General features: G+C 45.0%; 1 protein-coding gene across 2 annotated transcripts; it reads right to left on the reverse strand.

The window, feature by feature from the left end:
* Positions 1 to 238: 238 nt before the first annotated feature.
* On the reverse strand, positions 239 to 16,262 carry znf574 (zinc finger protein 574). 2 transcript variants are annotated; one of them, XM_076737903.1, is made up of 11 exons: positions 14,346 to 15,999; positions 14,211 to 14,253; positions 13,915 to 14,060; positions 8,922 to 10,101; positions 8,601 to 8,815; positions 8,119 to 8,298; positions 7,361 to 7,455; positions 5,374 to 5,468; positions 3,149 to 3,297; positions 2,605 to 2,892; positions 239 to 1,267 (listed from the first exon to the last, which is right to left on the reverse strand). In XM_076737903.1, exons 2-11 carry the CDS (start codon positions 14,221 to 14,223, stop codon positions 668 to 670), a joined length of 2,961 nt encoding a protein of 986 aa, XP_076594018.1. In that variant the 5' UTR covers positions 14,224 to 14,253; positions 14,346 to 15,999; the 3' UTR covers positions 239 to 667. The 2 variants fall into 2 exon arrangements, with proteins under 2 accessions (XP_076594018.1, XP_076594017.1); XM_076737902.1 differs by lacking the exons at positions 14,211 to 14,253; positions 14,346 to 15,999 and adding an exon at positions 16,209 to 16,262.
* Positions 16,263 to 17,180: the final 918 nt, after the last annotated feature.

The raw sequence follows: 17,180 nt of genomic DNA on the forward strand, positions 1-17,180 counted from the left end.
ATGTATACAAACAATTGTACTTCGTTCCGCCTTCCGCTAACATCAGCGTGTGAGACAGAGCGGTTTGAAAGGCTGCACGTGTGCTGAGTGGGTCTGTGTATTTCTCAGACCTCATATTGTTTGTCAAAAGGCAGAAGTGGCAATTTAGAGCGAGACCTATAAAGTCCATCCCAGCTGATGGGATGGTGGCAATGCCCTCATGTCATCCACCTGATAAAATGATGGACGTTCGCAAGTGTGAAAGCTGAAGCGTTTTATTATAAGGAAAGCAGAAGACATTTCACGGGCCACCACCGGTCTTCACCTAATAAATAGGGGCTGTAAATACACGTCTGTATACAATCAAGGGTCGCTTTTACAACCGGTTTTTCAATCAGTTTGAGAGATTAATTTAGGGTACATTCTGAGAATCAACCTTTGATTCATTAGCTTCATGTTCACTTTCTGCAAAAAAAGAGAAAAAGACAGCAGTGAAGGTAAAATTGTGCTGCTAAGCGGGATGGGTCCTTGGTTGGAACTGGCTTAGAAACCTATAAAACTATATACAAATAAGGTAATAACTGGCAATCCTTCAATTATCAAACATTTCACTCCATCAACAATCTATACTCTCAACTAAACTCTTCTTCTACTGTCTTTGTTTTATTCAACAGTTTCCTCTCTGCCTTCATACCGTCTCCTCCACAATGAACTCAATGGCGTGCTGTGGTGACTGACTAGTCTCCACCATGGTGATTTCATTTCCGTCCATGGTGATAGTGGGAACACTGATGCCCTGAGCTCCCAGGACAGAGGAGGGCAGGATGACGACCTGCGAGGTGCCCTCCATGCCGCTGAGCTGATCAGAGGGGATCATGACCGTCTCCGGAGCTCCTTCGGCCCCCTGCAGTACATATATGGTCTGCACTGCACCCGAATCGATCTCCCCTGCGGCGGCCACAGACGACAGCACCTTGGCCCCTTCCAGCACCTTGTGGACCTGGACTGCCTCTGCCGCGCGCGCCGCCTGCTCAGCGGCATCAAGAGGCAGGTCTCCGTGCAGCTTGATGTGTTTATCCAGGTTGGAGCGAGAGCGGAAGGCGGCAGGGCAGTGGGAACAGGGGTAGGGCTTCTCCCCGCTGTGGGTGCGAGCATGCTCGGTCAGCCGGGCGGCCACACTGAAACTCTTGCCACAAATCCAGCAGCAGAAAGGCCGCAGGCCGCTATGGATGCGCTCGTGGTCCTGCAAATGGGGAAGCTGGCGGAAGCGCTTCCCACATGTGGTGCACTGGTGGAGGGACAGAGGAGAATGGGGAAGTGGAGACAACACAGGAAAAGGTAAGAGGGTGGCAAGTTATGTTCACAACAGCGCCAGTGCACAAACTCAGCTGCAATTAATATTTTCTGAGACCGTTCTTTATGTTTTTCTGCCGAAGCAGCACTTCTGGCTGCTGTAGAGGCAGAGCGGAGAGAGCAGGGTATGGGGAAAGACAGATAGAAAGCAATAAAAACGAAGCCTCACACTGCAGCTAACAACTTGTTTCATGAGTGATTCATCTGGCAATTATTAATCAATTACCTGTTCAGACTCTGTAACACATCAGAAAGCAGCTGAAAAGGTGCATTAGAGAGACAAAGAAACTGACAAATATTTACATTTAAGAAGCTGGAACCAGTGAGTACTTAGCATTTTTACTGAATAAATGGTTAATTATCAGACAGTCTAACAGATGTATTGCTGCAGCTCTGCCCGGTGAACAGTGGGCACCACACAGAAATGCTAGCAGTGAGCTGAGAGCCGTTCCAAAATAAAGCAATCACATGAACAATTCCAGCTGCACCTTTTCTGCCGCCCTGACATTCGCTCTCTGCTTGTTACCGCCCGAGCGCAGACAATGAACTACAACTAGATACTTGATTAAACCTGAAGCAATACAAAAGAGTGACTTTGCTTTGATTCCTACTGGGGACACTCAGATTGAAACTGTAATCCCTGTTGTCAGTTTCAGTATCTCTGTGAGATATACTCTAATAAAATTACCTTCCCTGTTGAGTTAGCTCTTTATATACTCAGCAAATACAGGTGTTCCTTGAGGAAAGCACAGTGTATTTGATTTAAATTAAAATTCACCCCCACAACCGCCCGTGTGTTTGAGGACCAGTGCTCCTTGAACCTCCATCCTTAGCATGGCTGATAGATATGACTCAAAGTAAAGCCACAAACATTAAATCAATTTTTACACTCGGACGTGCTGTGATGGGCTCGGGTGGGTCCATAGTTGATGTCCTGCCTCGTCACCAGAGCGGCAGAGAGAGAGAGTCCCAGAATAGTAACAGGCACAGAGGGGAGCTGACAGGCCCTAACTCAGCCCTGCCATTAATCACAGGTACACAGGGAGGGAGGAAACACCCGCAGGACACACACTGCACAAATGGCCGTGGTCCAGAACTGGAGAGATGGCCACAGCTATCAATGGGTGTGACCATGGGGGGTGAGGCAGGGCTCAATTTGAAATATGGCTGTTAAAGGGATTCAAAGACTTGTATAAAAGGGACAAAATATGTTTCAGAAGGATGAGAGAAATCCCCTTTTTATGCAAACGCACACACCGGCGCCATTCTCACCTCAAAGGGCCTCTCATCAGTATGTGTCCTCATGTGAACGCTGAAGGTGGAATTGTAGGAAAATTCTTTGAGGCAAATCTGACAGCGGAAACGGGGTCGGTTTTTGGACTTGCTGAGCGTTCCTTGGAAATGGGCCAGCACGTGCTCCTCCAGGGCATTGTTGGAGGTGAATCGGCGACGGCAAGGCCTCACCGGGCATTTGAGAGGCGTCTGGCCTGTGTGGGATAACCGATGGAGGTCCAGGCCCTCCTGCGTCATGCAACGGTGTCCACATAGGTCACATTCAATCTGACGGAGGGATGAAGAGAGAAGACAAATCTTAATGAAAAGAGAAAAGGTCTGACAAAGACGTAACTACAACGTCACAGTTTGACTCGACTGGGGACCTTTTTTTGGAGGTCGCCCCCCTTCTGCTAACACCACATTTCCTTTCAGCCTGGACTGTTAGCTTCATGTCAACACATTTCACTCCACATGGTTCTTCTTTCAAATCTGTCTGCTGAACAATCCTGACATTATTTTCATGATTTTCTGTGCTCTCAACCTGTCCGGTGCATCTTCCCCGGCCCTGACCGCGTCCACGGCCCGCGTTCTTCTCCTCCTCTGTGGTGGGGCAGCGCTGCATGTGGATTTCCAGCACTGCCTGGTTCACAAACTGGGATGAACAGTGAGGGCACGTCGCCGGCTGCTTGTCTGTAACGGCACAGAGTCAGGTTTTAGACAGGAGGTCATACGCTGCATTCACACTACGCGACGGCTCCCGTGCCGTGCTAATAGTCTGATGGCTGAGATTTTTATGTTGATGTTCTGTTTATTTTGCTGGTTAGCCTGTTGAATTTGGCGTTAGCATGTTCCTCGGCTAATGTGGCTGGTAGCGTCTATTGTACACCCACACGCTGGAGCAGTGTTGGAGTATTTAATATTGAGGGACAGTCGAGAGAAGCTGTGTGAACGCGGAGCCTCATTTGAAGCCAATTAAATAAGCAGAGTAGTTGCTTGGATGTGGGTAATTGTTTTTTCACGCGGCTTTCTGTGTAGTCTCACATAGCCAGACCTAATGTTATCTCCACACTTCATACTGCAACACAAGCTCAGCTGGTTTTGTTGTTACAGCAAAGCCCCCTCTGCTGCATGCCGTGTCTGCTGCTGCCGTATGTAAATGTACTTCATAGACCTGTCCCACGACGCCCCGACTGTTGTACTTATATAACATAGTTTGAGTTTTCTGCCAAATGGATGCTGTTGAGATGTCTAATCCTGCCCCTTATCGAGAATGAATCGCATTACATTAACTAATTAACCAACATTATGGGACATTCTGCAGGCCTATACCTCATTTTCATTTCTATTTGGAGCCAATAAACACATCGTTTTTGATTTTTTTTTACTTTATGTTCCCTTACATTGCCAACAGAATGAGAATCATGTTTTGAATGAAGAACGCCTTTTAGTGTTGTAATACTGTGATATAATACCACCACTGTGAAACACATTTCAGGTCATACTGCCCACCCCAAACTCAATTTGTTTCCCACATGAAGTAAAACATTAAAGGGTTAGGGTTAGGTTTGGGTTAGGGTTAGTTAGTTAGTCAGTTCTTTTCTGACATGTTAGAAATACCCACAGAACGTCTTGTTGTACCAAAGGACCTCCGTCTCAAACACGCTGTGCTCCTGCTTTCACTGCCTCAATGAAAAGAAAGTTTTCCTCCAACTCTCGGTCTATGAATTAGAGATTTTATGCATCATCTGACCTCAGAACAACTTCATTATGTTACAAAATGCCGTTCCCCTGAACTTTGGACATTTCAAATGCACAGATACTTGATTTCAGTGATTAATTGATTGTCAGAATTGCTGCAGATTACTTTTCCATCGGATGGCTCATCCACTAATCACTTTTGCTCTAATCAGCTGGTGGCCTAGTTGTGTTTTGCAAAAGCAAACCAGACTCGCTCTGGGTCGCTCTTGAAAACCTGGCTGAGAAATCGCTGACACTGACGGTTCACGAGCATGTCCATAGGTCATCACGCCAACGTCTTGCCGACAATCTGCTAACCATCTGTCCCGTCTATCCCAGCGGGGAGGATCCACTCTGCTCTCCGTTGGGACCCTCTAATTAAACCTTTAATAAGGACAATCTCTGCCTATGGCCCTGAACTGATCAATGGATCAATCTCTCCAATCATCTCTCTCAGAGGAGCCACATACCTCTGACCCCTGCTGCACGCTGACTCTTCAAGCTTAACTAATGAGGTTGACGTTCCAACGCCCCCATTTCATTTACCTCCACCTTCGTCCTCCGTTCCACATGGGACGCAAATCAATGGAAAGTCATTGACCTAATGCATCGGAGGAACAACGCACATATAACACAGATGTATGTTTGTGAATAAATACGATAGGCCACCCAGGCAAGCTGATGGGGGCATTTATCGTCGACTTTGCGTTAATCAATAGTAATTCCCTCCATGCTGCGCTGATAAGAACATCATATCAAATCGGTTTCCAATACGAGCCTGCACAGGGGCTTGAATCTGGTTTCTTGATGTGTTCACCACAGCTGGTCTCATCTCTAATCCTCCTGAATGTCACCATGCAGATGGAAACACTGATCAGACGCAGATGAAAGGAGTGAGATATAAACAGCTGAATAAGAAAGACATTTAATGACATAACACTCCACCCCAGATGACCGTTACACATTGTTTTTGTTAGCTTCAGGCTGTTCCTGCTAACCACAGAAATGGGCGGAGCCGTGGACCCTCACCTTGGTGAGTGAGCGAGTGCAGGTCCAGGTCTTTCCTGCGTTTGAAGGCCTCTCCACATTCAGGGCAAGGGAACGGATGGCTGGTGTGGAGCAGTCTGTTCAACACACAAAACACGCATAGTCACGGTACTTAGCACACGACTGACATTGATAAGCTTTGAACTGTTTTAACCTGAGAAAGAAAACTGCACAAAAAACACGTCTCACAGGAGCAGGACACAGTAATATGAACAATGGCATACAAAAATGATGCAACTAAGTATAAAGACTCCAACAACAACCGCAATATGTGACTCTTAGAGGGATTACCAGCAAGTATGTGCTTAGCTGTGCTTCAGGTTAAATAAGGGGTATTAGCTGAGAGTATAACGGCTGGAGATAAAAGAACAGCAGTAAACTAGGAGGAGTCACAGTTAGGACATGAAAGACTATATTTATCTATTGCATAACGTTACGCTGGATATAGCCTTAGGGGAGGAGAGAAATGTTAGGATGTATTCACCTAATGCTGCATCAAGCCTGCTTTCACAGCGTGGAAAAAATAAAAATACTAGCTCTTCCTGGGAAGCCTCTCATAATCAGAACAAACACAGATGATTCTGAAGTTCATGAAATGCACTGCTCCACTAAACACTGCCTCCATACAAGTTCATATATATGTGCTTAACTACACGTCGTTTAAAGCACGGCAGGATGCAGGAGGTGATGTGCAAGGACCTCTCGAGGCCCATGCAAAAGGTTACGCCGTTTCTGTTCCCTGTTAAATAGACAATAGAAATCAATATTTCAGGAACAGCTGACCCTGAGGCAGCCGAGAGAATTAAAATTTCAGTCAGGGTGACCTCTTCTCCCAGTCAGATGTTCTTTAATGAGTCGGAGCGATGCTGTTCGTGTGTTATTAGTCATACACACAGGTGTATTCTGACTTGACACATTAATTAATCGATTTGTCAACTGACGGAAAATGAATCAGGAACTATTTTGTTCATCACTGTTTCAGCCATTTTTTAAGCTAACGCGCCAAACATTTGCTGGTCCCGTCACCTCAAACGTGAGGATGAAGACAGAAAACTGAGTAGCTTTGCTGGAGGTTCATTCTTGACCTTGTTCAGCAGGTGACCTATGAGCAAACTCCTCCAGACCTGCTGGTGAAGACTTGAGACGCAGTCTGGAGAAAGATCATGAGCGGACCTTGAAGGAGGACTTTTGTCAAAACAGCCCAAAAATCGTGTCGTCTTGAACATCTCATGAAGGGCATCTTCCAGCATTTTACAGACCAGTAGACTCACAGCATACATCACCAGCAGATTACCTGACTAACTCGACTAATATGGCAGAAACAGGTGCTGCTGGGTTTGGATTTAAAATGACACACTGGTGTAAACGTGCCAACTTTCAGATGTGACTTTACATCTTGATCTTTCTCATTAAAAAAAGGTGTACAGCTGCAAAGCCCAAAGTCAGTGCTTTCACCTTACAGACATATTAGGTTTTATTTCACATCCAATGTGCTACAGCCAAAGCCAATAAAATTCACACACACACACACACACACACAATGTCCTGTCCCCCCTTGCTCAACCAGGTAGGACAGAACCAGGCTCTTCCCCCATCCTGGGCTATTATCGTTATCATCTTAATTTACTGGGCCTCTGTCTGTCAATCATATGTGGCTGAGGCTCAAGGGCACCCAGACATCTCAGTCAGCGTGTTTGCTACACAGCTTAAAGGTCTTGCTCAGTAGTCGGACACGGCTCAGCTACTACAGCTCCTGGCGAGGGGGAGGAGGTTTATCTAAATCCGTCCTGGGTTCTGTTGTATTTATGCAGCAAACAGGGTTGGAAATTATTGAATATTGATAAGACAGGGAAAGAGAGAATATAGAGTACAGCATGTAATGGAAGTTGTTAGATGTAGTCACATCCACCAACACGCCAGCCTCACAAACACTGAATAACTAATGCTCCAAAAGAGTTAATGTTATTACTTGTGATGGTTAAGCTGATCCTCCGTGTTGAAGCGTGAGGGACAGTGAGGACAAGCGAAGAGATGAGCAGCTCCCTCATTGTCCAGAGTACACACCTGCATTGAGGGACAGAATCATCAAGGTCAACAAAAAAAAGGATTTCACAGAGAGTTATCTCCCAAAAATAGAATTCTTTTCCAGAGATGATTTTCTCTGATCGACTGCACACTTGGCAGGTACATTGCAGAGGAACAAAGGAAGTGCAGTGTTGAGTGTTAAGTGCTTTGGATCATCATCACCCTGCATGAGCGAGGTTAAACGAGTCGGTGACAACGTTACACCCAGAGCATGGAGAGAGAGGGTCTCTCAGCGGCGCTGGTTATACCCAATGAAGAGTCAGTGTGAGCTTTATTGTTAACACTTTGAAACCCTACGCAGTGGTTCACTTAACTTAATGGCATTAAGCTAAGTAGCTACGATAGCTAGCTAACTTCAATGAATTCTATTAGCTTTTTTTTTTTTTTTCAAAACACCCTGAAAAAACCTCTCAGACTTTCAGTGGCAGGGCTTTTCTTTCTGAATCTATCGCAAATGCTGATAGTGTAAGAATAGCATGTTTTGGCATTATTAGTATAGAAACCAAATTGGTGCCGCATGTGTACGTTTAAAACTGCTGGTCCAGAACTGCAGGGCCTCTCCGGCTCCGCAGGTCGAGCCTGGTCTGAACCGGCACGTTCTGAGCGGGCGCTGCATATGGCAGAAAATGGCAGAGGCCGTACCGGTTTGCGGCCACGCTTGCGGCGCGGCACTGTCGATGTGTGAATGGCTTGGTGTCTCTTCAGGGTGGCTGCCTGCGAGAAGTTCTTCCCACAAACGTCACAGCTGAAGGGCTTGTTGCCTGTGTGGCTCATGCTGTGGCGCAGCAGGCTCTGGGAATTGGAGAAGGACTTCGTGCACACCTACACAAACACAATAATCAGAATCAGCCGTTACGTTTACGACAGGTTTAAGGACTTCTCGTAGGGGAAGAAATTAAGCTGGAAGTGGCCATTTTTTTCAAAAGCATTTCCATTGTACTGGATAATCTGTCAAATATAATGAGGCTGGAGGCTCAAATTGTGTCTGCCTCAAACCTAACCTGCTTCAAAAGCATTACATCATCTCATCAAAGTCAGCTACATGACATAAAAGACATTTACATCAAAGAAGGTGATCCTCAGATTCAAGAAAGGACACATTTTGAATAAATTCTGATTGGCACCTTGCACATGAAGAGCTTTTCTCCTGTGTGGCTGTAGACATGGGTGCGGAGGAAGACGCGCCGGGTGAAGGTTTTGCCACAGTAGGGACAAACATGGGGTAGTGGTGTGCGGGCCCAGTCCTGCAGAAGCTTGGCAGGTGGAGGGTGGTTTGTGTTGTCTGAGTCTGCTGCAGGGCTGCTCTCTGAGTCGTCTTTGGTGCCTGAACCCTTGTTTCCTGACAACACACACACATACAAAACAGCTCACTAAGGGGCAAAGCATCCTGAAACAAATGTCATATTTGTTGCCAAATTGGCTTTAAAACAAATATTTCCTCTTACCTTTGAGCGCACTGACACCACTCAGGATCCTAAAAGAGGGCCTGCTTCTCTTGGACAGAGGTGAACTCGACTCATTAGCAGAGGCAGGCGGGGAAAGCAGCCGCTTTGAGCTCTGTGGCGTATCCTGAGGTTTAGTGGTGGCTGTTTCGTCGCCAGCTTCAGCTCCATCCGCCGCCTCTGTCCCTGGTGTGAGGCGGTGCTCCCGGCGATGGTACAGGTACTTGGTGGTGTTCATGAAGCTCTCGCCACAATGGGAGCAGCTGTGTAGAGGCTCCTTCAGGTTGTGCTTCTGGATACGATGGGTGACCAGCCCCCCCTCATCGCTGAAGCTCTGCCCACATTCAGTGCACAGCAACAACTCAGGCTGCAGGAAAGTCGAGGTGACACTGACGGTGGAGGGCGTGGCACCCTGCGCCTGGTCGTCAGTCGCATTGCTCTGAATACAAACTTCCTCTGACGTTTCTTCGGGAACCACTCCGACGTTTTCCTCCCCTTTCTGCCGATGTTGCTTGCGGTGGTACAGAAAAAGGGTGGTGTTTAGAAAGCTTTCCCCACACACGGAGCAGCGGTGCAGAGCTTCTTCAAAGCCATGTTGGGTCTTGCGGTGGGCCACTAGCTCAGACACCAGACCGAAGCATGAGCCGCAGTCCACACACAGGAGCACCGGTTCGGGCTTAGGCTTTTTGTTTGCCCCCCTCTTCTTGGAAGACGAATCCTCTGGATTAGAGGTGGAAGCAGCCACTTCAGAAACAGCAGGATCAGAGCTTTGAGCTGAAGAGGCATCTGCAACTTGCTGTCTCTCTTCATCTCCTATGAGTTTCTCCACTGGTTCTGGTTTAAGATTTTGGCTGGATTCACCCTGCGAGAGAGCATTTAAGGTTGAACTGGGACTCTGGACTACAACGGTCTCTGGCTCAGGTTGTGAATCGGGTTTTGAGTTGCTCCCAGAGGCAGACTGCTGACATGTCCCTTCTTTACGGTGCTGTTGCCAAAGGTCCAGGCTCTTGAAAAGTTCATCGCAGTCCCCACACTGGTAGAGAATCCTGGGCTGGTCCGCTGACACTGTTGCACTGACTGCAGCCTGCTTGAGTGCATTGTTAACAGGCTGCTCGGCGAGGTGTTCTGCTTGGACTTGAATCTGCGGGACTGCGACCGTCCTTGATATATTTATTACCTGTTGCTGCAAAGACAAGGGAGCAAAAAAGAATAGACTTGTTCTGTGTGTTTCTGTAAACAAAGGAAACGACTCCCTGCAATACTAATCAAATAGCTGTTTCAAGGAAATTCATCCTGCTGCGTTTTTATCTTATTTTATTCTTTGTGGCAGATGAGGGATGAGAGTTCAGTGTCTGGGTACTGAGGTCAATTAGAGCTGCATGTGTTTAGAGCCAAGGTTCCTCACAGCTCCAGACAGCCAAGATAAGGCCTCAGCCTGGCTGATAACAATCAAAGGCCCATCAGGGTTAAATGGGTCGCTCCACGGGGTTTTACATTTGCTCCCTCAATCTATCTGGACGATAAAAACAGAACATCAAGGTTGAGGTTAAAGACGTCTGAAACTGCCTCAATCATGACAGTTCAATGTGTCTCACTCACTGTTTGGATTTATGGCTTTTGTTTTAGCCTTCCAGTTTGTGGATACTGAAGACCACCTCCACATGTGGACTGGCTGAGTTGATCACATTCTGACTGCATTAAAATGTAAATGAGGTCTTGGATCATTTTATTGAAGGTCTATACCTAAATAAAATAGTCTATAAATACTACAATATTTATATATATATAATATTATAATAAATAAAAATGCATACATACAGGCTTTTGAAAATTTAACTGAGGTTAGTTGGTCTGGATTTATTAATGCTGCTCATACATTGTAATCAGAGATGCTCATTTACACACCAAATGGACTCAAAAGACATTAACATTTCTCCTGCATGTACAAAACCAGTCATACTCCCAGATACAGCACAAACCAGAGGAGTGCACTCAGTGGAGAGCAGATCTCTGCCAGGCCTCTCCACCCAACAAAAGAAAGAGCTGAATCTCACTCATCTGTGCCTCCCGATGGCGATGGAATTATCTAATCATATAGAAAACTCTTTAACGCCCACGCTAACCTCTAACCTTCTTGAGTTTGACATCAAGTTGTTTGCTGTGAGTAGATGAACGTGACTTTCCGTCATCATTCAAGGGGGAAAAAATGGCAGCGAAGACGACAAAGCAGGGACTTATTCATCTCTTAAGTATCAAACCTTATTGGATCATAACAACCTGGGGATGAAATTAATCTCTGGTTCAAGATGAGACCATATATCGTCTATGGATGCAACTTTTTGAGCCACAACAAAGGCCAAAATGTGGCCTGCAACAGACTAGGTATGCCTTGTTTTAAGCCAAGCCAGTCATTGGAAATGCCTTTTGCTAATTTGCTAATTTAATGCTGAATAAACGTGCCGTGGTATTGGCACTACATCAAAGTCCTCCATTTATTCCACTGCTTACGTTTTCCTGTTGATTACAATTAATGAAACTGCAAAATGGCACAAAACACATCACTTACTATGCAATGGCTCATGTTTAAAACAGAGTGTATTAGCATTATCAGCCAGGAAGATAGCAGTGTGCATCAGAGTCAAAGCGCCACATTTAATTAATTGACTTTACCAGCAATCGGATTAAAAAATAGAAACAATAATGATTACAATAACCGGATAAATGCTGAATACCAAATCTAATAATCAGCCAGGTCGATAACCAGTCGACCCCTTCAAGAAATCCCCTTGAATTCCATCTCGTCTGAGAAATGGGTAGAAACATTTGTCAGAAGAGCTATTTGCATTCATTCGAGACATAAACAGCCATTGTTTTATGGCAGTGTCACACAAAATACAGAGAAATTATGATAATCTAACTAATGAAGTGGGAACGCTTGCAATAAACAGGCTTATGGCAAAGTGGAGTCCAGGAAGCCATAAGGTACCCAGGTTTTATTGTGTTTCTCCAGCTGTTTCATCTATGAGAAGGCCAATAAGCGATCCATCAGGAGAAAGTATGGCACTGACTGATGCATTCCTCACGCTCCTCTTCCCGCCGGCGACTCAAGATGCAATTTGTCTGTCATGAGTGTCACTGTGCTTTATGGATGTGTGTTGAAGACTGTGAGGATGGAAGTCTGGGCACAAGCTCAGACAGCAAGGCCCGACTGCTAAACGAGGGCCAAAGACTGCTTTTAACCCCAGAGGGCTTGTTGAAGCTGTCACGGGAAAGCCAAAAAAAAAAAAAAAAAGTACCCCACCAGGACTCAGCTCGATATGTCAAAGTTAAACGGAATAACTCGTCCCATTATACAACTTTCCAACTTTGCAATTCAAATAGCTTCTTCGTAGAACTCAGAATTAATAGAGCTCAGCAGTTTGATGAAATCCATCCCGAAAAATATATTCCAGCACATATAGCAAAGAATGCAAAAATCCACAGGCCTCTCAAATTCACTGCGCGCCGAAACATTACAAATACAACTGGATTTACATGCAGAAGCACACAGAGGGCAAACACTGAAAAAGATGAAGAAATTAGTTGTTTTTGTTCCCCGTCGTTCTCTTGAACACAAATTGTTCACTGTCACTGAAGCATGAGGAACATTCTGGTGAATCAGATGGCCTTGCCGGATACCATGTAAATATGGTGTCCTGTACCTCAGTCCGGCCTGCGACCTTTATCATGTCATTCCCTCCTGCTCCCAATTGTTTCCCTCCGCTGTGATTTATCAAATTAATGGCCAAAAATAATGCCTATATTTCTTTTAACCGTGCTGCTGTTGTACTGCAGCCTATGACCACAAACAACCTCTCCCTGAAGCAGGCTTTTCTGTTCTGACTTAGCGAAATCCTGCATTCACCAATGCTTTCAGAACAGAGCTCAACCAACAACTCTGGTATGTACAATATGTGCCAGACCAGAGCTTATTCAAAAATATAAAACATGTATAGGCGCATATTCTGAAATTTTAAAGCCTGATTTAAAGTCTACACTCCATAATTGATCCATTTTAGCCCTGGCACATTTTTGCCCGTTACACCTGTTTGCCTCACTAGTGACTCATTACTCTGATAAACAACGTGCTAATGTGTTATTCTGCCATTACGCGAAACAGAAAGCAGTTCCAGGTAGCACTTAAGTACTTAGAAAAACTGTTGAATAATCTGCAGGCCTTACTACAAGGCCATTACTGGTTCATCTGGGTAAAAGTTAGAGGTCTGACAGAGGTACTCGTGCTGTGATACTGATATTTGTCAGCCAGTTTAACGTATGCATATGTACATGTTACAGCGCAACCAAAAAAAAAAAGTAGTCAATGTCAAGATTTCCACATCTACATATCAGTGGCCCAAAAAGGTGACTTTTGATTTTTGCCTCAAAATGTAGAGAATCATGAATGCGCCCAGGCCTCTTCACATTTTCTATACGAGCTCTGTTTAACTGACACATAAAAGCCTGTCAGTGACATTTGCGCGGCATTGCTAACAATAAGAATAATAAAGGCCATTTTGACAGCTGCAAGTTATGGGGATGTTGAATTGTATTGTTAGACTGACTGTTGTTTCTATAATTTTTTTTAGCCATTTATAACAAAGAGGGTAGGCCGGATAAAAATGACACCAATGTACACCTAAATCAGATACTGCATTAATACACAGCAAAACCTTGAAATGAGTCAGTAAATCACTGCAAACAACTCAATGTTAAGTGCACTGATCAAGGTCACTGCTACTATGAGGAGCAGCAGAGCATTATCAATTTATGACTAAAGTTATACTTGTCACTTCAATGTCATTCTCAAGATCAGATTCAGACGCTTTTATGTGATCGCACTGCGTCTCATGTCAGGCCGCACCGTCGCAATATTGATGTTTTTCAGTTCTACTCCAGGCTAAACTCAAGATGCCGCACTCAAAACACAGAGGCGTGATAAAAAGGGGCCAGTATTTACCCGAGTCTGTACCAATGGAATGGTTCCAGATGTGTTTGGCTGTTCATCTTCGGCAGTGCATGTCAACTGGTGCTCGAGGACCTCTTCCAGAGTGTTAAACTCCTGGTAGCAGGGGAAGCACATGTACACCGACGAACTCTCCATGGCTGCCAGGGGATTAGAAACCAAAAACATTTCATAAGAAACGCAGCAATGCAAAACAGATTTAGATAAAGGTGAAACAGTTCACAACACTCAGCATGCTTAGAATATGAAAGTAATATCACAACGTGAGCCTTATACAGATGTCTACCCACCAGTGCATTGCATTTGAAGTTAGGTTGTGAACATTGCCCTCTCCTGATGAAAAGATGTGCCTGCATATATTATCAAGACAACAGCTTGGACGCAAGTGCCAGGAGGCTAACTCTGGGGTTGCCAAGATGACTCACCATGCACGGAGCCTGAGCTAATTGTTATTTTGACCATGCAGGTTGCGGCTCAGGTAGAGACCTTGCCAAGTCTTTCTCTCCGTCTGCCACTTCATGGGCAGAGCTGACGTTTAGCTCCAACATCAATTAGATATGTGCTGTAATTGGACCCACTGGAAGTGCAGACTGGCTCACGCTGCTTCTGAATGTAACTATAATCAAAACAAAATCCTTCCCACTCACTGGATACCAGTCAGACCTCACGCGGCACCAGCAAAGCGCTACTTTGAAAACAGAATACATCAAAGAGGCCCACTGAAAGACACACATTAATACCTCTGGAAGACATCAGTGTGACACAGCTTGTAGTGGACAATTTTAATTGGCAAACAAGGTTATACTTTAGGATGGCAATATTTCGTAGTTCTGACCAAAACCAACCAAGCTATATCCGTCTGTCTCTCACTGCATTCCAGCTTGCCCAGTCTGCTGATAACACTTGGCCCCGGGTATATTTGTTCCTACTGAATATGTAAATCTCAGTAAGCTATATATTCATTATTTTTAAAAAGACAGCTTACCCAAAAAGTTAACATCCAAAAACAACAGGGCACTTCAGGATTTAGTGAAAGTAACTTGGAACAGGTGATTAGAGATTTGGATTTGGTGACTTAGTGAGTATTGTAGTAGCAGGATTGTGCATGTTGGCTTCAACTTCAATAACCATATTTATTGTAATGCAGTAACCTGTCACGCGGTGCAACAGTGTGGCTCACTGATGTTTTTAAAGGCAATGAAAGTCTGTGACACAGAGCAATACGCTTTATCGGGTATTTGCTTCACAGGTAATCCTTGTTATCAAGATCAATTCATTGCTGGTTTTAGTCTTTTTGAAGGGACTTGTTTATAGTAAGAAAAATACAGAGTATAATCGACTATTCTTGCATACGAACAATGCCCCACTGCCCCCTCCTGTTAGGATGACAGCCTGGCCAGGTCACGGCCTGTCTGTGTCCTTATCAGCAGAAACTATACCGCTGTGCCGACACAGATGGTCAGATACCAGCCACTGTAGCAAGACTGCTATACCTTAATTTGGCAGTAATGCTGCATCTACTTTCACCCATTAACCTGCAAGCGCTAGGACTAATTTGCCTTTCCTGGTGACACATGTGGAATTAACATCTGTCTGAACGCCATGAATGTTATTCCATAACATGCACTGTGGAAGCTGACCTATCGCTTGCTAACACTTGAGTGTTTACTGAGGGCACATTGTCGGTCCGATGTTGAAACACAAGCTGATAAGGAGGGGGAAATATCAATTACTCAAAGTCCGTGCAATCGCCAGCTAACACGAAGCCTCATGTTAGTTCCTTGGATCGTACTGTTGGGAGTCTGACCCGAGCTAGCACAACCGACGGCTAACCAAAGCTAACATTTAGCATTTCGCTAGCAAACTGTATTAACACTACCTCTGACCAGTACTGTGGTGTTAACATGCAACGATGGCCATTTTTCTAGCAACATGGCTAACAGCGTGGTAGCTAGCTCTCTTGCTAGCTCAGGAGCTAATAAAACAACCATCAGATCACTCCTTGATAGCGGGCGTCGAACTGAAGTTAGCTAGCGACTAAACCCCTTATACCACTTGGGCCAGTGGTGCTTACTTTCTGGTACAAGGAGAAGAAGAAGAAAAGACCGAAGAAGGAGGGCGGGATATGCTTCTTCGGTGGTATAATGGCGGCGACAGACTAAAAGTTAATATTAGCTGTCTCCCCCCGTTGAAATCCTCCATACATAAATATCAGCGTGCAATATATCAATGAAAAAGTAACATTCGTCTAAAACAAGTAAAAGTAATTCAACATAACGTTAACTCACCGTCCTCTGACATTAACGTTGCCGGTCGACGAAATAGGACAACTTCAGTTTTTTCTGCATGTTAGAACGCTCGATCTGATTGGCTGTTTTGGTCTCTGAATACACCAATAGTGTTCGACTACACATAACACTGATGGAGTTTGTAGTCCAAAAGCGCGCCAGTATTGCAATAGGGTCGAAAATCCTGACGGGCAGTAGTTGTAGAATTTTGAGATACTTTATTTGAGTATTTCCATTTTCTGTTGCTCTGTACTTAGATTACATCTCAGAGGGAAATACTGCACTTCTGACCTCACTACATTTATCTGAAATTTGTTGTAAATAGTTACTTCACAGATCATTTCGTCAAAGTAATGTAGTTCACTCACAGTAATTAACTTAGCATGACATTTCTCCACGTGTTTGGTCAGTCTAAAAGAAAGACCCTCATGGGCTGCCACAATAACCGTTTGCGAGGACCACATCCTGGCTGTTGACAGGATGATCACTTATCATTCTGTGACAATGAGCTTCCGCCCCAGCATACGGGATGTCTGGACCCAGTCTGCTTGCGCTGCAGGGAGGGAGAGGATTACCCAGAACAAACAGGCTTGGGCTGAATGGGATGTCATGTATGGCTGACCAGCATGTTTGTACAACCGAGCAGGACCACAACATACCAACGCTTCTCCCTCACCTCCAGTAATTTGGGCTGTCCCTCAGTTTTACCTTGTGTAGCCTTGAGGGGGACCAATATATCCTGTTCACTATTTCAAACTGCACTACTCTTGTTTTAAGTTCCTGTAATGTTCTTTGAATGTTCTCCCTCTGCATGAAAGGTTGAGATCAGTCAGTCAGGAAATGTTTAAGCAACAGGGAATGATATTTTGAGGCCCCATGGCCTGTATGAATATGATTCAGTGGTGAAACCTTCATTATTGTTGGTAACAAACAATGTGCATGTGGTGCTGATGCATTTCTTTACACACTGCA

This window comes from Chaetodon auriga, chromosome 8 (genome assembly GCF_051107435.1).
Source record: "Chaetodon auriga isolate fChaAug3 chromosome 8, fChaAug3.hap1, whole genome shotgun sequence".
NCBI lineage: Eukaryota > Metazoa > Chordata > Actinopteri > Chaetodontiformes > Chaetodontidae > Chaetodon > Chaetodon auriga.